General features: G+C 46.8%; 2 protein-coding genes across 9 annotated transcripts in view; one reads left to right on the top strand and one right to left on the bottom strand.

Moving 5' to 3' along the window:
- The first annotated feature begins 1,188 nt into the window (after positions 1–1,188).
- On the top strand, positions 1,189–16,049 carry Cnot8 (CCR4-NOT transcription complex subunit 8). Of its 5 annotated transcripts, none has more exons than XM_057775978.1 (8): positions 1,189–1,402; positions 2,153–2,442; positions 6,009–6,215; positions 8,042–8,235; positions 10,380–10,541; positions 11,570–11,714; positions 12,853–12,963; positions 14,873–16,049. In XM_057775978.1, exons 3-8 carry the CDS (start codon positions 6,099–6,101, stop codon positions 15,020–15,022), a joined length of 879 nt encoding a protein of 292 aa, XP_057631961.1. In that variant the 5' UTR covers positions 1,189–1,402; positions 2,153–2,442; positions 6,009–6,098; the 3' UTR covers positions 15,023–16,049. The 5 variants fall into 5 exon arrangements, with proteins under 5 accessions (XP_057631961.1, XP_057631962.1, XP_057631963.1 ...); XM_057775979.1 differs by lacking the exon at positions 2,153–2,442 and adding an exon at positions 4,396–4,452; XM_057775980.1 differs by lacking the exon at positions 2,153–2,442 and having other exon boundaries at positions 14,873–15,036; positions 15,086–16,049.
- A 1,729-nt stretch (positions 16,050–17,778) lies between these two features.
- The window catches only part of Gemin5 (gem nuclear organelle associated protein 5), a 47,040-nt gene continuing 40,508 nt past the window's right edge, over positions 17,779–24,310 (bottom strand). For 2 of the 4 annotated variants that reach the window (XM_057775255.1, XM_057775253.1), the window contains exons 25-28: positions 23,561–23,723; positions 22,096–22,591; positions 19,693–19,786; positions 17,779–19,049 (exon numbers count right to left, since the gene is read on the bottom strand). In XM_057775255.1, the coding sequence (XP_057631238.1) occupies positions 18,882–19,049; positions 19,693–19,786; positions 22,096–22,591; positions 23,561–23,723 (921 nt within the window). In that variant the 3' untranslated portion in view covers positions 17,779–18,881. Of the gene's footprint in view, positions 19,050–19,692; positions 19,790–22,095; positions 22,592–23,560; positions 23,724–24,310 lie in introns of all 4 variants that reach the window. The other 2 variants (XM_057775254.1, XM_057775252.1) reach the window with 1 other exon arrangement.

Consider the following 24,310-nt stretch of genomic DNA (forward strand, 5'->3'; position numbering starts at 1 on the left):
ATAGGTCCACCCCTTCCTGAATCGAATTACAAGTAGGTGAACAGAGTGCAGCCCCCACTACGTGAACTGACTGAGGGAAGGCAATGTCTAGCCAGCCTAGACAAGCCGACACCTCGAACAGGGCTGGCCGTGCAGCAAATGCCATCAACATTGTTGCAGAGAATCCACGGCAGCTACAGTTGCTAGCTGCTCACACCTCTCTGTGGTGCCACTGTTGATGCTTTATCTAAGCTTTCACCCTCATCACAACTTTGAAAGCCCTGTCTCTATTTTACAGATCTGGAGAGGAGAAGAAGCGAAGGCTGGGGCTCAGAACTGCCCTTGGCATTTCTACTCCGAAGGCAGGCCGTGGGATTTCACTTCTCTGGAAAATAGATTTTGGCAATCCCGTTTGAAAGGCCAGCTCTTATTTAGCCAGGAAGACATATTTTGGAATTAAAATGATAAGGGTAGAGTGACTAGGAGATGGGATGTCAGAAGGGGACACCTGCTGTATGCTTACCTACAGCCCCTTGAAGAGGAAGCACCAGGGATGGGGGCTGAAGCCGCACTAGGCTCCCCAGTCCCTCCCGGGGAAGGAGCGGGGCGCCCGCGAGGCCTTAGTCTTTTTGCCTCTTGGGAGAGCACGAGGCGACGGTGCATCCCAGCTTGGCCTCGCTGCCAGCCGAGCCCTGTCCCCAGCAGGACAGTGGCTGCCGGGCGCTCTGCACTTGCCCGCCGCGCTGTGAGCCGACTGCACAGGCCTGAATGCTGCACTGTATAGGCCGTCCGGTTGCCATGGCAATGCTCCAGTCAGGTTCTGGGAGACCGTGCTCAGCTGACCTCATTCAGGACTAAGTTTGGTGATGCTCCCCCATCGCCATCTAATGGTTTCCCAGAAGGGGTTCCATGGGTGGATGTTCTGTGAATGAGGAATCCAGGGCGCGACAATCGGTGTCAGGACACCCCCAGATGAGCCATGCCCTCGGAGCCAGGTTTAGATTCCGTCTCCCTCCGCGGCGCGACTCAGGGTACCCCAAAGCCCAGCAGCGGTCGTAAAGAATTAGGCACGGACGGGCCTGCGCTTGTGCATGGCCCACCTTATTCTGCGCACGCGTCCTCCGACCCCGCCCAGCCCCCTCATCCTGCGCCTGCGCAGAGAGGCGGGGCGGGGCCGGGCGGGCGCGTGCCCGCCTGGAGTGACGCGGGAGAGTAGGCGAGTCGGGAGGCCCGAAGGGTAGAGCGGCGCAGTCCTCTGGGTTGGTGCACATCGTCGGCCTTTCTGGGCGCCGGGGCTCGCGTCTCACTGGCTCGCTGGGTTCCTCGAGCGGATCCGGGGCAAGAGGGAAGAGAACTTCGTGTCAAGGGCCGCTGCTGCCCGGACTCGGCCGCCAGCCCGCGCTCGGCGGGGCAGCCTGCCAGGGTAAGCGGGCTGGGTTGTTCAGGGTAGGAGCGTGGGGCGGAAGTGCCTCTGTGGCGACCCATCCTACACACGGGAACACTGAGGCGCAGAGGCCACAGCGCTTCGGGTCCCCGGAGTCCAGCTTGCAGGCCTTCAGGAGTGGTGGGGCAGGCTGGAGGCCGCCCTGCTGGGATCTCGGGGCGCTGCAGCTTTGCCTGGTAGGGCCACCCTGGGAGAGCCAGCAAGCTGCTTGGGGCTCCGGCTGAGTACAGGGATGTGGCCTGGAACGCTCCGGAGGGGACCTGTTGCCATTTCTTCTAACGGGCCGCTGCTTCCTCCTGCGTTCGTCTTGCACGGCAAAGTTCTTTGTTTAAGGTTCTGAAACAGGGAAGTGAAGCTTATTGTTTCCCTGACGTTCTGGCGAAAGCAGAACCGGACGAGCAGGAGACACTGAGCTCAACGGTCTGTACTGCCGGCAGGGAGAGCATGTTTCTGGCTTTCGCAGTACTTGCTCTTCTTAGCTCACCTTAGCTCTGCTCCGAAGTTTGGATAATTAAAAGCGGTCTAAACAGATTGCTCTGCAGCCTGCACAAGGCAGAGGGAGGGATGTGTGTCTGTCTGTCTGTCTGTCTTTATGTGAACACTTTTCCCCTTTTTCAGTTTCAGATGTAGTTGGTGTGGGGGATCAAGTTTTAGTGAGGCTAACATTATGTAAAGGGGTTGGGACTGGAGAAATCGCTCAGCTGTTAAAAGCTCATTCTGCTCATGCAGAGGACGGGGTTCGGTGCCCAGCACCCACATGAAGTGGGTCAGGACCACCTATAACTGTAGCTTCAGGGGATCCTGTGCTCTCTTCTGGGCCCTGCCAGCACTTGCACTCATGCACATAACACCCCTTCTACATACCCGGAAGTAAAAGAAAGAAAAACAAAATATTAAAGAAGAATGCAAGCTGGGCTGGAGAGAGGACTCTGCGGTTAACAGCACTTGCTACTCCTCTAGAGGATCTGAGTTCGATTCCCAGGACCCACATGGCTGCTCACGGCTGTCTGTAACTCCAGGTAGGGGATCCATCACACCAGGCATGCATATAGTGTATATATCAGTGCATGCAGGCAAAATACATATAAAATATCTTTAAAAAAATCTTTTTTTTTAAATAAAAAAAAGAACGCAGACTCAACCTCCGACCCCCCCTAAGGAATTTTGAAGGATATATTTTTTAGAGATTAATTTTATTTAAGTGTGTCTCTTTTGGATGTCACATGTGTGTTGGTGTCAAAAGTAGGCAGAAGAGGTGTCAACATTCTCTGGAGCTAGAGAGTTACGAGTCGACCCACATAAGCGCTACAAACCAAACTCTGGTCTTCTGAAAGAACCCCAAGTGCTAAACCATCACTCCAGCCCCATTCTTTTCTAAGCTATTATATTGTTGTTATTATTATATGTTTCCCTTTAAGTATATTATTATTATAATATTGATGTTATATTATTATATGTTGCAAATAATAATTGTGTGTATACACGTGCCAAGTCGTGATAACTTGAGGGTTAAGTTCTTTCATTGAGTGAGTCTGGGGCTCAAACTTATTAGGCTTATCAGGAAATGCCTTTACCACCAAGCTTCTCTGTTTTGTTTCGTTTTCTTTTAAAAACTCTCAGCCAGTTGTGGTGGTGCATGCCTTTAATCCTAGCACTTGGTGGCAGAAGCAGGTGGATCTCTGAGTTCAAGGTCAGTCTGTTCCACAGAGTGAGTTCTAGCACAGCCAGGGCTACATAGAGAAACCTATTCCAAAGAAACTAAATACATTGAAATAAAAGCAGGGTCTTCCTCTATATCCCTGGCTGGCCTCAAATTAGTGGTGATCCTCCTTCCTCAGCCTCCTGAGTGCAGGATTGCCATCTTATTTCTGAGTGTATCCAGATTAGTATGTGAGTTTTTCTTTGAGCTGTGAAATCCATTACTGCTCTTTTGATAGTGACTTCAGTAATGAGGTTCCTGTAAGGCTGTTATACTAATAACTGCACTTGGAAGCACAGACGCGTTCTGCTCCAAGATGTGAGGGAGCAGCTGAAAAGAGAAGTCTGCTGCTTCTTGGAGCCTGAGCTCCTGGCTGGAAATTGGAGGCCTTGGCCTGTGTTAGGTTGCTGTTTCTTATCTCCCCTGCAGTCATTATGTCCAGGAAGTTCACTTGCTCAGTTAAACATGCATTGTGTGATCCCCTTGTGTGCCAAGAAACCCTGTGGCTCTTTCTGTGAATGACAGGCTCCAAAGCCAAGGCTGGTCTGTAACTTCCAGTGCCTTAGCACAGGTTGGCTTCTCGAGCCATGGGTTAGCACTCTTCTCTTGGTTCTTCATCAGAGGAAAAGCACTGCCTTTCGGGGCTGGAGTCTGCTGCTCATATTCTCACAGATTTGCCAGAGAAAGGTTTGCTGCAGGAATATCTTGTGAGTCTTTGTCAGTGGCTGCTCCTGTGTGGTCCTCCTTTACCAGATGATGTAGCAGTAACTCTGGAAGTGGGTGGCATCCTGAAACAAATTTCCTTTAAAACAACTTTAGGCAGTTTGTTTCTTTATGCCTGTGTCCCTTTTACTTTAATGGAAACATCTTTTTTTTTTTTTCTTTGAGACAAGGTTTCTCTAGTTTTGGTGCCTGTCCTGGAACTAGCTCTTATAGACCAAGCTGGCCTCGAACTCACAGAGATCCGCCTGCCTCTGCCTCCCGAGTGTTGGGATTAAAGGTGTGCACTACCACCGCCCAGCATGGAAACATCTTTTAAAAGTTCAGGAGTGACACCCACTTACCTTCTGTAGTTTATGGCAGTGACGGGGGAGCAAGGTCGTGGCACCTGTTTCACAGTAACTGGGCATGGACAGTGACTGCAGCAGCCAGAGGTGGCTCATGCCTGTAACACTTGGGCCAACCTGGGGAACTCCTCTCAGTTGTCAGGAAGTTACATTTACTGCAGTTCATTGTGAATGTGCATCTTTCCTGTCCTCCGTTCACTCGCAAGCCTTCATTGACAGAGCGAAAATAGGAGAAATGCGCCTTTAAGAAGTAGCTGCCACAGGTATGTTGTGAGCCACCACACAGTCACGTAAGTTTTTAGTTTCAAGGAAGTATCTGTGAAGTGTAGACTGCCTTGAATGAAAGGTTTTAAAAGGAAAAGTAGACAGTATTAGGAGGAACAATCCTCAACTGGGTGGTGGTGCATGCCTTTAATCCCAGGCCTTGGGAGGCAGAAGCAGGTGGATCTCTGAGTTCAAGGCCAGCCTGGTCTACAGAGTGAGATCCAGGAGAGCCAGGACTACACAGGGAACTGTCTGTCTCAAAAACAAAACAAAACAAAACAAAAAAAACCCCAACCCAAACAATACAAAGCAGAACAGTGATCCTCACTCTGTTCTGGAGTTTCTACTGCACCTGTCAGTTCTGAGGTAGAAAACAAAGATTTCCCTTGTTCTGGTCTTTAGAAACCCCTCTATTTCCTTTACTGTTACTGAATTGTTTTGCCCTTGTGTACTGGAACCCACCATAACATACTGTGTTGAGGATCCATTCAGTGGGTTTGCATTAAAAGAAAGCTTTTATGGGCAAGAGAGTTAGGTCAGTGGTTAAGGGCACTTCTTACTGTTGTGAAAGACCCGGGTTCAATTCCCAGCAACCACATAGAGGCTCACCACCTCCTCAGACACTAAGCACACATATGGTGCACAGATGCAGATAAATAAAATAATAAAAATAAATCTTAGAGAATATTTAAAAGAAGCTCTTATGCCATTGTGTACACCCCCACCCCAGCGTTTCCCTGTATTGCTACACTGGCCTCTAACTTGTGTTTAACTTCTCAATTAATGCCAGGGCACCTTGTCATGGGATGTATGTGTTTTGGCGTCCTGATCAAGCCTGAGGTTGTTTTGTGAAACACGAGCTCTGTGTTAATTTGCTGTAGTGACAGTATTATTCAGAACTCATACTGTCCTGTAGTATACATCATCAGCCAGTTCCTGCTTGAATTATTTTTACTTGCCACCTTCAGTTTTTTTTTTTAAATATTTTACTTTATGTGAATGAATTTTGCCTGCAGAATGTGTGTTTACCATGTGTCTCTTTGGTGCCTGTGGAGGCCAGAAGAGGGCATCAGACTCCCTGGAACTAGAATTATAGATGGATGTAGACTACCAGTCTGGTCCTAGGAACTGAACCTGGATCCTCGGTAGTAACTAGTGCACATCTGCTAGCCATTTCTCCAGCCCCACCTCTCTGTTCTTGTAGTGGAGTTAGTGCTTAGCCTCACAGGGCTGCGGAGATGGCTAGGCAGCCAAGAGCATTTGCTGGTCTCATGGAAGATCCAGGTTTGGTTCCCAGCACCCATATATGGTGCCTCACAACCATCTCTAAGTACAGTTCTGAGGGATTTGATGCCCTTTCTGGCCTTTGTGTGCTGCACGTACAGTAGGTAGGTCAGACTGGTCTTAAACTCCCCACCCTTCTGCCTTGGCCTCTTGGGCGTTAGGATCATATGTCTGTGTCACTGTATCTGTCTAAAATACAGTTTTAATGTTTGTTTTATTGGCGACTTAGACCATATGTAAACTTACATGATTTCAAAATCTCTAAGTCTAGATTGGACCCAGTGTGGACGATCAAATCCAGCGAGAGGAGGCGTGTTAGCTTCCCTAGTTAATGCACAGTGGCTCCTGAGGCGCCTTCAGGATGCCTGCGGCACTTGTGGAAAACAGCCAGGTCATCTGTGAGGTGTGGGCCAGCAATCTAGAGGAAGAGATGCGGAAGATCCGAGAGATTGTTCTCAGCTACAGCTACATCGCCATGGTGAGTAGGTTAGACTGATGGAAATACACATTTCTTCTGTCAATCAAGGTAGCCAGTGTCTCTGAGGAGGGCATAACCTCTGATACAAGTTTTTGTAACGTTCCTGTTTGAAAGTCTTTTTATATTTTTATTTTTGTTTATTTTAGGATCTGGATAGGTAGCTCTGACTAGCCCTGTGCTCCCTAGGTAGTCCAGGCAGGCCTTGAAATGAACCTGTGCTGATGATCTTCCTGCTTCTGCCTTCTTAGCTGAGGTCATAGGTCTGCGCCATTGTGCCCATTGTATGTGTGGTGCTGGACAAGTGCTGTAGCATCTGGCCTGCCCCGGCCCCATAGGTGTCTCTCTTGACACATGTGATTTGGCCGTGTGGTATTTATTAATTTAATTTGGAGGGCTGGAGAAATGGCTCAGAGGTTAAGAACACTGCCTGCTCTTCCAAAGGACCTGAGTTCAATTCCCAGCAACCACATGGTGGCTCACAACCATCTGTAATGAGGTCTGGTGCCTTCTTCTGGCCTGCAGGCATGCAAGCAGATGGAATACTGTATACTTAATAAATAAATAAATATTTAAAAAAAAAAATTGGAGACATGGTTTCATGTAACACAGGCTCCTCTTGAACTTGCTATATATCTGGAGGATGACTTGACTTCCTGATCCTCCTGCCTCTATCTCACAAGTGCTGGGATTACCGGCGTGTGCTAACATGTCTGGCTTCTGTTCTCAAAATATTTAGATATTTTCTTGCTTGGCACTCAAAAGTCAGGAGATAGCAAATTCAGATCTGGCATTTCTGGGTAAAGTGGGAAGAGGTGTACTCTGTTGCTTACTTTCCTGCCTGACCTCGCTAAGGCAAGGCTTGTCTTGAACTAGCCCCTGAGCAAGCAGGGGCTCTGTTCCACTCCAGGCTTGTTGCTTGCCACTATCTGGCTACAAATCCTGCTTTCACTACTCTGTGAGAAGCATTAGCCTTACAAGCTCTCCCAACAGACTAAGATCCTGTAATCCCGACACTTGGGATTCAGGACACTTGTGGGGAGATCAGGGGTTCACAACCAGCAAGTTTAGGTCAGTCTGGGCTTTATAAGGGAAGAGTTTTATATGTACACGGCAATGAGACAGTCACTCAAGAAAAAGAAAGGCTGCATATGTCCTTGATGAGAGCTCTGAATAGCAGGCCAGCAGCCATGCCGCTCTCTCAAGTCACACAAAGAAACTAATGTGAAGGAGCAAAGGTCCTGTGAGCCATCATATCCAACTTGGCTGTATTTGTATTTAACTCATATTAGGTGCTCTTAGCTGGAGAGATGGCTCAGTGGTTAAGAGCACTGACTGCTCTTCCAGAGGACCCAGGTTCAATTCTTAGCACCCATATGGCAGCTCACAACTGTAACTCCAATTATAGATAGATAGATAGATAGATAGATAGATAGATAGATAGATAGATAGATAGACTCCTTTGGAGGGATGGCTCAACAGTTGAGAGCACTTGTTGCTCTTCCAGAGGACTCATTTAATTCCTCGTACCTATGTGACAGCTCACAACTGTCTGAAACTCCAGTTCCAGGGGATCTGACACTCTCACAGACATATATGTAGGCAAAACACCAATGCACATGAAATAAAAATTATTTTTTTAAAAAAAGGTTCTACCTGACTTCCCATTTCCCTTCAGTTACCAAGTCACCTGTCCCAGGTCCTGTTGTATTCCAGACCTTGGGGGCTTATCTTGGGACTTTTAGAAAATGAAGAGCAATTTTGCTCATGAGTTGCTAGTCCAGCAGCCACTCTGGGGAGACTTACTGGTGAGAGGCTTTTGTTCCTAGGACACAGAGTTTCCAGGTGTTGTGGTACGACCGATTGGTGAATTTCGAAGCTCCATAGATTACCAGTATCAGCTTTTGCGGTGCAATGTTGACCTTCTAAAAATCATTCAACTGGGCCTTACATTCACAAATGAGAAAGGGGAGTACCCTTCTGGAATCAACACATGGCAGTTCAACTTCAAGTTCAACCTGACGTAAGTGTCTGAGAGACCCCTCGGTGTTATCTTAGATGACTGCATTTGAGTGGACTGAATCGATTGCCATAGGTTTTATTTATCAAAGCTTTATTTTCCTTTTTTTTTGGGGGGGGGTCTTTATTATGTATCTCTGGCTGTCCTGGACCTTGCTATGTAGACCAGGCTGAACTTGAACTCATAAAAATCCACCCGTTTCTGTCTCCAGAATGCTGGGATTAAAGGTGTGTGTTACCACACATTAATTATATTTTTATTTCATTCAATATACATAGGTGTTAGAACAGTTAAGAAGAGGCATTTTTTTCTTTCTTTCTTTTTTTTTTTTAAAGACAGGATCTCTATATAGCTTTGGATCTGTAGACTAGGCTGGCCTCAAACCTGCAGAAATCTGCCTCTGTCCCAAAGGTGCTGGAACTAAACCACAATGTCTGGGAAGCTTGGTTTTCCTTAAAGAACTTGTGCAACTTAGCCTAAAAAAAAATTCCAGGCTATTGTGTAGCTCAGTGGAACAGTACTCAAATAGTATATTTGAGGCCCAGGGGTTTATTCCCCAGTACCACAGAAGAGAGACAACCCAGTTAGAAACTGGCAAAAGATAGGCTGTCGTGATGCACACCTTTAATCCCAACACTCAGGAGGCAGAGGCAGGCAGATCTCTGTGGGTTCAAGGCCAGCCTGGTCTATATAATCAGTTCCAGGACAGCCAGGGCTACATAGATGGAACTTGTCTCAAATTCCCTACCTTAAAACAAAAAAAAAAACTGGCAAAAGTTCTGAATAGATTATAGCTGGTCTTTCTTGTCAGACTGTCTTTGGGCTGCCAGCTCCCAAATGACGACACAGAGACTTGTTATGAAAGCTTGGCCTTAGCTTAGGCTTCTCCCACTAGCTCTTTTAAATTCACCAGTTTCTATTAATCTACGTTCTGCCACGTGACTCTTTACCTCTCCTCCATTCTGTACATCCAACTCCCTCTGTGTCTTGCTGGCTAATTCCTTGTGCACCTGAGTTCCTCTCTCTCCCTGGAAATCCCTCCCATCTTCTCCTGCCTAGCTATTGCTTGTTCAGCTCTTTATTAAACCAATCAGAATAAAACAGTGACACATTTTACATAGTGTGACCAAATACTCTGCAACAGTAGATTTTTTTAAGATTTTTAAATTCTGTTTTATGCATATCGCTATTTTGCTTGCATGTATGTCTATGTATCATGTATATGCCTGGTGTCCACAGAAGTCAGAAGAGGGCATCAGATCCCCTGGAACTGGTGTTATAGATGGTTGTGAGCCACTATGTGGGTGTTGGGAATGGTCCCTCTGCAAAAGTTCTTATGTACTGAATCTCCTCTCCAGCCCACCTTATTTATTTATTTTTAGAATAAACTTGTTTTAGTTCTGTTTCATTTGTTTTATATAATTCTATTTTAAATGATACAAAGGAATAAAAATTTGAATAATTAAAAATTTAAAAAAAGGGGCTGGATAGATGGTTTAGTGCTTAAGAGTACCAGCTACTCTGCCAGAGGTTGAGTTCAATTCTCAGCCCCTGCATGGCAACTGTCTGTAATGGAGGTCTGAATGCCCTCTTCTGGTATGCGAACATACATGCAGTTAAAATACCCATATACGGCTGGGCCATGGTGGTGCACGCCTTTAATCCCAGCACTCGGGAGGCAGAGGCAGGTGGATCTCTGTGAGTTCGAGGCCAGCCTGATCACAAGAGCTAGTTCCAGGACAGCCAGGACTACTACACAGAGAAACCCTATCTTGAAAAACCAAAAAAAAAAAAAAAAAAAAAACCAAAATAAAAACAAAACAAAACACCCCACCCATATATGTAAAATAAATAAATCTTTTAAAAAGATTGAAAACAAAGACAAAAAATGAGCTGGAAGGGTGGCTTAATGGTTAAGGCACTGGCTGCCTTCTGGAAGACCTGGACTTGATACCTAGCACTCACATGGTGGCTTACAACTCTGATTCATTCATTTAAAAACAACAACAACAAAACAATCCAAAGTGAGAGGATGTAGATCCTCTGTAGGAAATGTGTGTGCTGGTTTGTGGAGTGCTTCGGGGATGCTGTGTTTCCCCTGCTTCTATCTCATACCCACCAGCTCACACTGACGCCTTGTTTTTCAGAGAGGATATGTACTCCCAGGATTCCATAGACCTCCTTGCAAACTCAGGGCTGCAGTTCCAGAAGCACGAGGAAGAAGGGATCGACACACTGCACTTCGCAGAGCTGCTCATGACTTCAGGAGTGGTTCTCTGTGACAACGTCAAGTGGCTTTCATTTCACAGGTCAGTCCCTGGGCACCATGACCTGTCTCTTCTTTCACTGCTTCTGCCTGCTGACTTTGGCTGGATTGGAGAGGAACTGAATTCTTGTGGATTGGAGTTGTACTGGCACTTCGGCAGCAGCAGTGTGAAGCTGGGGGTGGTGCTGGTGCGCATGTGTCCAGTGTGAAGGGAACATTGGGGCTATATAGACGTTTTGCTTTACATATCCTTCCGTGATGTATTCCAGGTGGATAGGTGGATGGAGTCTGCTGTGTGCTTGGCTGTTTTCAGCCTGGTGTGGATTGTCCTTCCTAACGTCTTCAAATGGCAGATATTCTTTCAATACTCTTGGAGGTTTTTTCTTTTTTTTTTCCCTCCTGAGACAGGGTTTCTCTGTAGCTTTGTAGCCTGTCCTGGAACTCACTCTGTAGATCAAGCTGGCCTGGTACTCACAGAGGTCTGTATGCCACCACCACCCTGGTGGCTGACTGGCTGGCTGGCTTATTTATTTATTTATTTAGTATGCGGTGTTCTCAGTATTCTGTCTGCATGTATGCCTGCAGGCCAGAAGACGCACCAGATCTTATTACAGATGTTTGTGAGCCACCATGCAGTTGCTGGGACTTGAACTCAGGACCTTTAGGAAGAGCAAGCAGTGCTCTTGACCACTGAGCCATCTCTCCAGCCCCGGTTTTTTGTTTTTAAAGGGGTGTGTGTGTATGTGTGTGTGTGTGTGTGTGTGTGTGTGTGTTTTGACCCTTTGGAGCTTAATTTACAGGAATTTGTGAGCTATCTGATATGGGTGCTAGGATCTGAACTCTGATCCTCCTGATTACTTTTAGCTGATCCTTCTCTATGGCCCCTAAAGCCTTACTTTGAGTTTTGATGAATTAAATTCACGCAAACTCTCAGGCTCTTGTTTGCTTCCCATAGTAGCTTGCCCTAGGTACTTACTGAATGGGAAGCTGAGATTAATCAAATCCCCAGCCTCAGGTGGTTTCAGGCTGGTTTGGAGCTGCTCTCTGACCCCTGCTTCCTTCTTCCCTCAGTGGTTATGACTTTGGCTACATGGTAAAGTTGCTTACAGATTCTCGATTGCCAGAAGAAGAACATGAGTTTTTCCACATCCTGAATCTTTTCTTCCCATCTATTTATGATGTGAAATACCTGATGAAGAGCTGCAAAAATCTTAAGGTAATAAACAACATTCTCCTTAATATTTGTAATAAAACAAGCAAACCTAAAACTCAAGACATGTTTTGCTTTGCTGATATATTCAGCTTTTTTTGAGACCTGCCGTACTTCTCTAAAGAGGGTGCTGATTGTGCTGAGCGGCACAGGGCTTCTTGTAGCTGCCTTTGTTGGAACTTGGCACCAAAAGAGCCCTATTTCTTCTTCTTCTTTTTTTTTTAAGAATATTTTTATGATTTATTTAACTTATGTGCATTGGTATGACGGTGTCAGATCCCCTGGAACTGGATTTACAGACAGTCGTGAACTGTCATGTGGGTGCTGGGAATTGGTCCTCTGGAAGAGCAGTTACCCGCCGAGCTGTCTCTCCAGCCCAGAGCCCTATTTCTTGCATCTTGAGTCTGGCTGCTTTCCTCTTAGGTCTGAGAACCTCAAAGTAGTTGGTGACAGGAAGCCATGTGCAGTATGTTATGACAGTTGTCCTACACTGTCCCACATTCTTTGAGGGGTTTTAAGATTTATTTATTTATTATGTATACAGTGTTCTGCCTGTATATCTGCCTGCAGACCAGAAGAGGATGCCAGATCTCATAATTGATGGTTGTGAGTCACCATATGGTTGCTGGGAACTGAATTCAGGACCTCTTGAAATGCAACCAGTGCTCCTAACTGCTGAGCCATCTCTCTAGCCCATAAGTTCAAAAAGGCCAGACAGTGGTGGTGCACCCCTTTAATCCCAACATTCAGAAGGCAGAGGCAGGCTGATCTCTATGAGTTCAAGGCCAGCCTGGTATACAGAGTGAGTTCTAAGACAGCCAGGGCTACACAGAGAAACCCTGTCTCCAAAAAAAACAAAAAACAGTTGAAGAGGTTGGGCCTGAAGAGATGGCTCAGTGGGTGAAGGTGTCTCTGCCAACCTGGTGGACCTGAGTTTGATGTCTGCAGCCTGTGTGGTAGGAGAGAACTGACTTGTGAAAATCTCATCTCTTCATGCACATTCATGTGTTTTGTTTGGGAAGAAGAGAGTGAAGATCTAAAAACGGCTACTGAGCATGTTGTACTGCGAACTGGACTCTCGAGTAGACTCACTTGAGTCCAGGAGAAGAGTGTTGGTGTGACGTCTCTGCTTTCTGTGCTCTAGGGAGGTCTTCAGGAGGTGGCTGACCAGCTGGACCTGCAGAGGATTGGAAGGCAGCACCAAGCAGGCTCAGACTCCCTGCTGACAGGGATGGCTTTCTTCAGGATGAAAGAGGTAATGCTCCAGTGGAAGCCCCCGAGTGCGAGGCCTGAGTTTCCAGGCAGCTTCTCAGGCAGCTTCTCCTTTATCTTCTGCTTTTTACAGAAGGAATGTTATTCATTAGTCTACCCACTGGATCAAGGATTATTTCTCTAATGAGGAGTAACTTTCTCTTGGAGTTTATTTATCTACTCTTTAACTTTTAAAATGTTTGAAGAAAAAGAACATGCTTTGAAAAATTATAGTGAAAGCTAGGCAGTTGTGATGCATGCCTTTAATCTCAGCCAGTGCTTAGGAGACCAAGGCAGGTGGATCTCTTGAGTTCAAGGACAGCCTGGTCTACAGAATGAGTTCCAGGACAGCCAGGGATACACAGAGAAACCCAGTCTCAAGGAAAAAAATTACAACTTTGTTGACATTTTTCTTTTATTGTTTTGGTTATCATGTCTCATTGTGTAGCCCTGGCTGGATTTAAACTCTTATACAGAGATCTAACTGTTCTGCCTCTTGAGTGCTGGAATTAAAGGTTTATGCCTGTCTTTGAACCCATGGCTATCCCCTTGCCTCAGTTTTCTAAAGACTGGGATTACAGCTATGAGCTGCCATGCCTGGTTAGTATGTTTGTTTCTCTCTCTCTCTTTTTTTGGTTTTTCGAGACAGGATTTCTCTCTGTGACTTCGAAGCCTATCCTGGAACTAGGTCTTGTAGACCAGGCTGGTCTCGAACTCACAGAGATCCGCCTGCCTCTGCCTCCCAAGTGCTGGGATTAAAGGTGTTGCCACCACCACTTGGCATTATATTTCTTTTTTGCTGCTTTTAACCCTATTAATGAGTTGAGGTGTTTATTTAACTACTTTACTGTGGCTTTGACAAAATCCCTGAGGCCATCAGCTTCAAAGGACTAGTTTACTTTGGTTTACAACTTGAGAGATTTTAGCCACTGGTTGTCTGGCTCTGTCTGCTTTGGTGAGCTAGAGCATCAGAGTGCTAGGGCCTGGCAGGAAGTCTGTTCATCTTCTGGTGACTTGGGAACAGAGAAGAGGCTGAGTCTGGGAGGTGGTCCTGCCGACTTCACTTACCCCCACTCAGTTTCACCTTAAGGTTTTGCCATTTCCTAGTAACCCTACAAATTGGTGCTAAGCCTTCAACACAAGGACTTCTAGGAACATATTACATCTAAATAGTAACAAGTGTATTAGGTTGGTGGTTGCCAGCTGGCGCACTTGGTGATGCCAAGGAGATGTCTGTTATACTTAGCAGAGGTGGTGCTTCTGGCCAGGCTGTGCTCAACATTTTGTGATTGGTCTTGGCAGTTTCTGTTCAGTGATATTAAGGTTGAGCTGCTTATTGAATGCTCACTGTCCATGATCTCCTAAAACAGTCACTTTCTGCCTCAGCTCTCGGGTGCTAGGCTTACATGTGCGCCACTTCCATCTGGACTTTCATGACTTTTATAAATAAGGAACCAGCCGGGCGGTGGTGGCGCACGCCTTTAATCCCAGCACTCGGGAGGCAGAGGCAGGCGGATCTCTGTGGGTTCGAGACCAGCCTGGTCTACAAGAGCTAGTTCCAGGACAGGCTCCAAAACCACAGAGAAACCCTGTCTCAAACCCCCCCCCCAATAAATAAATAAATAAATAAATAAATAAATAAATAAATAAATAAATAAATAAATAAGGAACCATGAATGGAACGGAGTTTAAATGACTTGGCAAGCCTCAGTTCAGCAGTGACAAATCATAGGAATACCAAGTCTGTTTCGGAAGCAGAGCCCCAATGTAGAGAAACGAGCAGGAAGAGCCTATGCAGATGTTTGGTGTCATTGCTGAGTTAGTGTCCAGTCTGCTGAGTGTCAAGGCATAAGAAGCTGGGAGGTGGCATGACTCCTGGCCCCATTCTCAGCTGGTTCTGTCCTATTCTGCAGCTATTCTTTGAGGACAGTATTGATGATGCCAAGTACTGTGGGCGCCTCTATGGCCTGGGCACAGGAGTGGCTCAGAAGCAGAATGAGGATGTGGACTCTGCCCAGGAGAAGATGAGCATCCTGGCCATGATCAACACCATGCAGCAGTGATAGCACGTGCACTGTGCTTAGCAGCCTGTGCCAACTGCCCCAGCAGTGATAGCACGTGCGCCATGCTGCCTGTGCCATCCGCCCCAGCCACTGACCTGCATCTGCTCTGAGCAGAGACTCTGGGTTTCTGTTTAAAGATGCCTTTATTTTAGATCCAGAAGGGGGTTTGCTCTGAATTTGTAAACAAGTCTTCCTTGTCCTCATGCCCACGCCCCTCTGCTGCCTCCTGCCACCAGCATCCATGGCTCCATGGACACCTTTTTAAACCTCCAGGATGTCTGAAACAAACCAGTAAAATGTATATGACTCTTAAGTGTTGTCATTCTTTTTCTTTTGGCTTTGCTGCTCTGATGAAGATTCTCAGATGAGCTGAGGCTGCCAGGGAACATGGTGTATGTTCTTGAGAAGTAGGGCTGCACCAGCAGGCTGTCCTGACAGTGAGTGACTGCTCTGCTGCAATCTGCAGAGCTCAGAGTCTCCTTTTTGTGGTGGTAAGGTGGCACCTGAGCCTCCCCAGTCACCTTTCCAGATGAACTGCCCTAGACGAGGTCATGCTCCAAGTCTGTTTTGTTCCCAGCAGGGTGATCTCAATCAGCTGTGTTCTCTTAGCTTCCATTTATTTATTTATAAATGGAAATAGCAAGTCTGAGCTGTCAAGAGGTTGGAAAGTCACAGGAATCACTTGTGAGCAGGGCAGCAAGGGAATTCATCCCAGACCTTGTGGAACCATCCCCACAGCTGTGCTCAGAAGCCAATGATTTTTTTTTTAAGGTTACATTTAGGAGCACACTGTTTTTTAAATGGCTATAGAAACTACAATTTTGAGAAAGCAGAAACTTCTTTGGGAGGCAGAGATAGATGGCAGCAGCTCATCGAAACTGGAGTGGGCTTCCATTTTAAAAGCTTGTGGGAAACTGAATTTGAAATGATTACAAAATGTCAAGTATTAAAGCTGGTATTTAAAATGCTTGTAAATATTATTTATGTTTTTAATTTTGTAAAATAAAGATTGCTTTTTAACCACTGGCATGAGGTGTGGTCTTTGGTAGCTAGGAACTGGTATCTGTGACAGGAATGGTGTTCCTCAGAACCAACCAGCCTTGGAAGGAAGGTCTCATTGAGGGAGCACACCTTCACACCCCGCTGGCTGTAGGGCCTTACTAGGACAGAGTAGTTTTAATTGTATTCCCCTGGCCACTCGTATATAGTGGGTTAGGCTCAAGGGGATTATGCAAGACATCTTGAACTTAAGTTAGTTTTTTTCCAGCCTTTTCTGTTGGCACAAAAAGGTAAGACAGTCAGGTGTTGGGGTCCTTCTAGTCAGGGTCTTGTGTTACATAGGCTGGCCCTGATCTCCGAGTCATCCGCCTGAATAGCAAGGCGTATTGGTTTGTGCCACTGTACCCAACAGATCTAGAACTTTGGCTGGTGGGTTTGCACTAAGATACCAGTGAGGTCTGTGGTGAAGGCAGCAGAGTGGCTCTCAGTAACGGTGCCCTGGTGTGCTACTGGGTCTTAGACAGTGCGGGAACATTCAGACTGCTGAGATGAAAAGTGGGACTAAGCACTACATAGAAAGGTGCTAGAGGATGGGCACATGGTCTGTGAGAACTGTCATGTGAGCTCACAGGGCTGAACAAAGGGGGGTTTTCCTCTGGTGGAGGTGGTGCTAGCGGAGATGAAGAGAACTGCTTTTGGTCACCAGAGTTCAGCCCTTTGTTCTGTTCGCAAGGCTGAGCAACCTTAGCCTTTTGTCAGCCAATGCAGGCATTTGAAGAGCCCTGTGTTTGCAAATTACTAGTTTCTTGGCTTATTCAGCCAATGAACTTTCACTAAATATCTACTATCTACTTAAGTGTTGGAATGAGCAATTGAGGACACAATCTTCCTCACTGCAGGTAGCCTACCTGAAGCCAGACAGTAAATGACTTGCACACAGGGCGAGGTGCTGAGAAGAGGCAGGAGGAGAAGGTGCAGAGCATGAGGGAACCAGTAAGAGGTGGAGAAGGGCTCAGTGGTGGCGCACACTTTTAATCCTAGCACTTGGGAGGCAGAGGCAGGCGGATCTCGGAGTATGAGGCCAGTCTGGTCTACAAAGTTTGATGACAACACAGAGAACCCTGTGTCAAAAATCCAAAAGCCAACCCCTCTCTCACCAAAAAAGACAGGTGGGAGAAGGTAACTGAAAGGGTCTAGGCCATCCCCCCCCCCCGACAAAAGACTACCTAGTAATACATGCTTTCTGCTAGAACTCTGAGCGAACATCTTTGCATCTCTAAATTTGTGATTCTCTAAGTAGGGATACAGAAGTAATGATATCCAAATGTTAGCAAGTTGATAACACATTATTGAAATGAGCAGTTGGCTCATTCAATCTTCTGTCATTATCATTTTTCTATTGGGTGAATGCGTATGTTTATGTACTATGGGTGTATCTGGTGATGTGGAGGTCAGAAGAGGGTGTTGGATCCCCTGGAATTGGAGTTACAGATGGCTGTAAGCCACCATGTGGAGTTGAAATTGAACCCAGGTCCTAGGGAAGAACAGCCAGTGCCCTTAACCTGAACCATCGCTCTGGCTCATTGGATTATTACTATTTCTGAGACAAGGTCTTGCTTCAGAGCCCAGGCAATTCCTCCTGCTTCTGGTTTTTCGCAGCAGTGACAGAGGTTACTGCAGTGTGCAGGGTTGCTCCCAACAAGCGCTGGTTTCAGCAAATCACAAAGGTGAGTTTGTAGTTACCAACTACTCTTTATTCAAGAGGAGGGAGCTAACCTTTCCCCTTCTGTAGATGAAATTGCTTGGAATTATCCCATCCTTTATGTAGTCAAACTCACATTTGTCAGGACTCTTGCCTTTAAAGCCAATGCATCTTCCTAGAGTTCACACAATGGTACAGTACTTCATTTTCTTGGGGCTTAGCATTTTTTAGACCCCAAAGCCAGGCACACACAATTATCTCAAAATGCACATCCCATGGAATTCCAGCTGGGACTATTTCTTGATGCCCACAGATGAAGCCTTCACAGTGGACCTCAAGAGAGACAGGAAGAAGGTATGCTCTGCCCACCCAACCTGAGCACGTCTGCTTTTCCCATTCTAGACCAGCGATGGTGGAGGCATCAGCCTCTGACCCGTCCTGCTGTGTGGTGACCGGCAGCAGGCCCAGGGCTGGTGAATAAATAGTACTTGGGGTTCCAGGGTGTAAAGGGAAGTAATGATCTGGGAGGCACAGGTAAAATGAGGAAATAGGTGCTGTTCTCCAGGCTGTGTTTTAGTCAATTCTCAAAAAGGGTTTTATCACCCCAAAGATTAAAGAATCACTAACAGTGATTTTTTTTTCCTGAGCTGTCTGACCACCATCAGTCATGTCACAAAATCTGGAGGACAACATTAGCTCTCTTGTCAGAAAGCTAATGTTCAAGTCAACACAATGGGCAAGGCCAATTCTTTTAGTCTTTGAGAAGTGGGAAAGCCCTAACCCAACACTGCTGTGTCGAATGCACCTCTCACAGAATGCTACGCTTCCGAAGGTAAGGATTTATACAGGCAGCTGCATCTGGGACGGACAGACTTTGGGTGAGTACAAAGGTTTCTCTTTGGGGAAACCGCGTAAGGCTGGAGACAATAGTCTTGGTGAGGGCTGGTTCTGAGCAACCCTGCTGGCTCTCCGCTCCATTACAGGAAACCACTTGGGAGGCACCAGGTGGGTTCCATTGTAAATGGATCCAAGCTTCACCCTTAGATGTCAGGTGACCACAGCATCTTTCCATTGAAGATCAGGGTGAAGGCCAGGTGAGCTGTGATTGAGAAGAAAGCTGTCACATATGTGTGACACGGTTTTATGGCCTCTGGAAGTTCATGTGTGCAGGGTCTGGCAGTATCTTCTGTAAGCTCTAGTGTGGCCATATTTCTGAAGGAGCTCCTCGGCCTGTTGCTGCATCTCAGGGTTCACGGCACCAGGACACTGGGACCCGATGTGAAGCAAGACAAGGCAGCACTCCAGCACATCTGGGAAGGGCCAGGCCTAAAACAACAAGACAAGGTAGTGTCTGCAGGGGCGTGCAATGGCAATTCTGTGGAGAAATGCATGAACCTAGTATGTCTGTTGGCATGTCTCCATGGGTGAGTCCTCTAGTGTCCCCAAATCAACCCACACACATAGCTGCTCCTAGTACCAGGCCACAGCTCCACACACTGCTCCTCCATGAGTGCTGGGCACGTGCTACTTGATTGTACTGACTTGAGTGTTTTACATCTCAACCGTACATAACTCTTGCTTAGTTTTCCGAGACTGAGCTGTAAGCCTTGTGTGCTTAGTACCGCTACTTTCGCAGATCACCAGCTATGATGAGATAACTGCACCCTAAGTTTTTTTTTTTTTTTTTGTTTTTCGAGACAGGGTTTCTCTGTGGCTTTGGAGCCTGTCCTGGAACTAGCTCTTGTAGACCAGGCTGGTCTCGAACTCACAGAGATCCGCCTGCCTCTGCCTCCCAAGTGCTGGGATTAAAGGCATGTGCCACCACCGCCCGGCTCTGCCTGCGTCTTAATCTGGGATTAAAGATGTGCGCCGCCACCACCACGTGAATCCTAAAATTTTTAGAACATACAATAATGGTAGATGTAGCTGACCTTCAGGGTTCGTCCTGAAGTATCTCCAGCACCCTTACCTTTATACTCTCTGGAAACTCAGCTATTTTCTTATTCGCCTCTGTGAGCCTTCTGGTTAATTCAGGGAGAGAGACTGGTGCATTGCTTTCTTCTCTGCTAGCAAGAGAACAATAAACTAAAATCATATATGGTCACTTAACTTCTATCCCAAATATTTTAAGAAAAAAATTCTTTTGTTTATTGTACATCCATGTGTGATCATGGTTGTACTTGCATGCCACAGTGTGTGTATGTGGAGGTTTGGAGATTGGTTCCCAGGTTTCAAGAATGAAACTCAGGTCATCAGGCTTAGTGGCAAATGCCTTTACCACCGAGCAACCTGCTGACCCCCAGGTTTTTATTGTGGTAAAGTAATAGTCTAAAAACATACTTCCATGTTGTGCAACTGTCATTACTATCCAGGATCAGAGATTTTTTTGAGACAGCATCTCACTGTGTGACCCTAGCTGACCTGGAACTTGATTTGTAAACAAGGCTGGCCTCTTGAGTTCTGGAAATAAAGGCATTCACTACCACACCTGCTCAGGCCCAGAGCTCTTATGAGACTGGAATCTCTGCTTGCTGGCAGCTCACACTGTCTTACAGAATCATTATGTCATCTACCTTGTAGTAAACGTAGAACATGCCACATTCGCCTTTCTTTCTTTCTTTTTTTTTTGAGACACTTTCTCTGTAGCTTTGGAGCCTGTCCTAGAACTAGCTCTTATAGACCAGGCTGGCCTTGAACTCAGAGATCCGCCTGCTTCTGCTGGAATTAAAGGCGTGCACCACCACTGCCTGGCTCCACATTCTAGTAGTATTTCATTGAATGAATACACCATTTCTGCTAATCTGCCCACTTTTCCTTGGATACTGGCTGCTTCCCATTTTCAGTGCTATCATGCATAGTGCTGCAGATGTCTAGACAAATAGCGTGATTTCAATTCTTTAATTATCCCTGCATTTATTTATTTAGACAGATTTTGCTGTGTAGCCCAGACTGGCTTTAAACTTGGGGTCCTGACTGCTGGGATTATAGGCATTTAGAACCATGCCAAGCTGCCCTTTCAATTCTCTTGACATAGGAGTAGAATGGCTGGATCTCATAGTGCATCTCATTTTCTAATTCCCGAGGAACTTGGAGTTCTCACCAAGGACAAAGATTCAAACTGTGCTGCACCATTTTTGGCAGCAGCCAGAAATACTGGCTATGGAATAGTATTCACTGTAGATACATTTTATTTTCTTAAAGACAGGACGGACCTCATGTAGACTGCCCTTGAACCTCAAGATGTAAGAGGACCTCTTGATCCTCCTGCTTCTGTCCCACCAGGGCTGGGATTATAGGCATGCACCAGCATGCCCATATTTTCAGTGTGGGCCAGTGATAGAACCCAGGACTTCCTCCATGTTGAGGACAGATTCTCCTTACTCAGCCATATACCCACTCCTTCACTGTATCATGAAAGGCTGGAGTCTCCAAGAAGTAGAGAGGCAGCCAGGAATGGTGTTTGAAGGTTCTCACAGGAATCTGTGACCGAAGGTAAGAGCTGATCTGAGGGCTTTACAGTACTTTTTTTCCTAAAAGCAAACCTGGCTGGGCTCATCTATAATCTCAGCACTTGGAAGGCTGAGGGAGAAGGACTGCCACAGGGAAAGATCATGTCTCATCCACAAATAAAAGCAAACCTGGACTGCCTACAGCAGTGACTGGATTTCTAAGTCATAACGAACTTTTTTTTATTTTTTGGTCTGTTTGTTTTTCGAGACAGGGTTTCTCTGTAGTTTTTTGAGTCTGTCCTGGAATATAGACCAGGCTGGCCTTGAACTCACAGATATCCACCGGCCTCTGCCTGCTCAAATTTTCAGTGACTTTGAACTACCCCTGAGCCCCTGGCTCCCGTTTTAGAGCATTGCGATTACAGGGAGCTGCCCTGAGCTGCCTGCCTCTAGTTCTGGACCGCTGGAATTACAGGCAGATAGCTTTTAATTTCAGATTTACTATTTCTGTGTATGCACGTGTGTCCATGAGTGCACGCACCTATGGAAGTCAGAAGAGGGGTTGGGCCGTCTGGAGCTAAGGTTACAGGCAGTTCTAATAAAAGAGCAGGCGCCCTAACTTACAGTCTGTCTCTGCGGCCCCACAGTTTCTTAAAGTTAATGTGACCTCTATGGATTTCTGCACTTCCTGCTGTCTTCTAGGTTTTGCCTGGGGAACGTAATCGAGATGAAAGGTACTAGAAACATCCACAGAGGCACACACCTGTAATCTCAGTGGAGTGCTGCTGGAGGTGTCCTCTAAAGCACTAAGTAGCTTCAGAAGGGCTAGAATTAGCTGTCTCGCCTAGGTCTGCTGCTTCCCAGGCCTAGTCAAAGGCATCACATGCTTATCTGGACACGGTCATAGGACAACCTGATCTTACCTTGGGCTCTGAGGTCGGGAAGGGGCCTGCTCTGCTTCCTGGCCAGGGTCATCTCTGCTGGGGCCGTTGGCTGTGGCCTTGCAGAGCTGACTCTTCTGGTGCTGGCGGATCATTTCTGCCAGTGTCTCCTGGACTTCAGCAACAGTCCTCTGGGAGGCCTGGAGGCTGGCGTGCCTTTCTGAGAACAGCTCTCGGCAGGCACTAAGTAAACGCTCACTCTCTCCACTGAGCCTGAGACCTGGGCCTGAAGGCGGGCTTGACTGTGGCTGAGCGGCAGCAGCCGCAGGCTCCGCGTCTTCGGCACTGGCACTGTCCTCTGGCTCCCTCTGCTCTGCAGGTACTGTGCTTTTCACCCAGATGCTGGACTCAGGGCCAAGCCCACAGAGCGACCACCAGACTTCATACAGCTGCCCATAAATAAAAAAGGCCTCTAAGCTTTTGAAAGCTGCAGTGGCAAGAGATAGGTCACCCAGTTTGTCTCGTAGGTAGTCACAGCCTAAAAGAAAAGGATCTTGGGATATATCATACATTTCTTTATTCGTGAGAAACCTGGTTTCTCACCCTTGTGTTCTATCACCCAAGAAGACAGACCCCAGGGAAAGGGACAGCAGTGTAACTCTTGGTATTATATCCTCTGCCCAAAGCCAATGGAACTAATCATTTTCTTTGCCTTCCTTGGGACAATGCAATCACTGTCACAGGTGACACCACTCAAACATGACAGAAAAGTACTGTTTCATTAAGAGCTTCAGGGCCACACTAATGTGGGGTTAGGGGCATGAACTATATTCATGTTCTGAAAACTGAGATGAATTGTAGGGACTGATCCCACAGTTAAATCCTAGTTTTCCTGATCTTTCCAGCTTAGAAACGCACATTTACGTTTTGGGGGGTTTTCCAAGACAGTGTTTCTGTGTTGCCTTGGCTGTCCTGGAACTCGCTCTGTAGACCAGGCTGGGCTTCAACTCACAGAGATTCGCCTGCCTCTGCCTCCAGAGTGCTGTGATTAAAGGCGTGCGCCACCAATGCTCTGCTGGAAAGTCACAATTCTTGGCCTTTTTGTTTTTCCGGTGGTTTGACGGGGTCTCATGTAGCCCAGGCTGGCCTTAAATTCACCACATACCACCCTGAACTGCCGATCTCTCTGACCACCCCACTCTTCCCCCATGTAGGGAGGACGGTGCGGGCAACCCATGCCAACTCCTATTTCTTTACCTCTCTGAGCTTTAAGGGAGAGAGCAGAGCCAGGTAAAGGCACCAGTGCAGACGCTGGTTTGTCTCACTTTGTAAACTATGCAGCTTAGAATCTGTGATTCTCTTGCCACAGCCATATCATCTTTTAATGGTGTTACTATTCCCAGCACAGTACCATCTGAGGTGGTTATATTGTGTTATAATGGGAGGACCCCGGGCAGAGATATGTGTGTGTGTGTGTGTGTGTATGGGGGGAGGGGGGGTCACTTACCACTTGGGAGAAAGGCTGAGTAGATTTCCTGCATGAGGGTGAAGTTCCCTGAGGTGTAGCTCCGAAGAACAGCCTGCAGCAATGCTGGTACAGCCTCCTCCCAGGAGGCTGTCTGTTGGCTCAGTATTGCCAGGGTCAGGTCATGGCAGACATGAAGCAGCAGCTGAAAAGAGGCCAGAATCTCACTCACCTGCTAACACCCTCCTGTGGAAGAGACTTGGCAAGCCTGGTGCCACCAGCTAGGCACTACACTGGAAACCATCGCATAGAACTACTACTCTGGAAACCCTTTACCTCCCTCATCTTCTGTCTGGTGTTAAGTCATTCTGATCACTGCACTTAATGAATGGCAGAGGAAGCTGGCATGCCCAAGGAGCTGAGGCAGGAGAATCATGAGATCAAAAGATGATTGAATTATACAACATCCTATCTTAGGCTGCAAACAAAAACAAAGAAAGTTAACTTTCTGGATCTACAAAGCTATAATTAGAAAAACAAAATGGGGGTTATGTTTGATTGGTTGAGTACCTGTTTAGCACACACAAGGCCCTGGGTTTAACCTCAGCATCACATAGACTCAGTGTGGTGACACACACTTGCAATCTTAGCACTGGGAAGGTGGAGGCAGGAGGACCAGGACTTTAGTCATCCTTAGCTACATAAGAATTTCAGGGCCTGGGGTTGGAGAGATAGCTCAGAGATTAAGAGCACTGACTGCTCTTCTAGAGGTCCTGAGTTCAATTCCCAGCA

The sequence above is a fragment of the Chionomys nivalis genome, chromosome 7 (genome assembly GCF_950005125.1).
Source record: "Chionomys nivalis chromosome 7, mChiNiv1.1, whole genome shotgun sequence".
Classification (NCBI taxonomy): Eukaryota; Metazoa; Chordata; class Mammalia; order Rodentia; family Cricetidae; genus Chionomys; species Chionomys nivalis.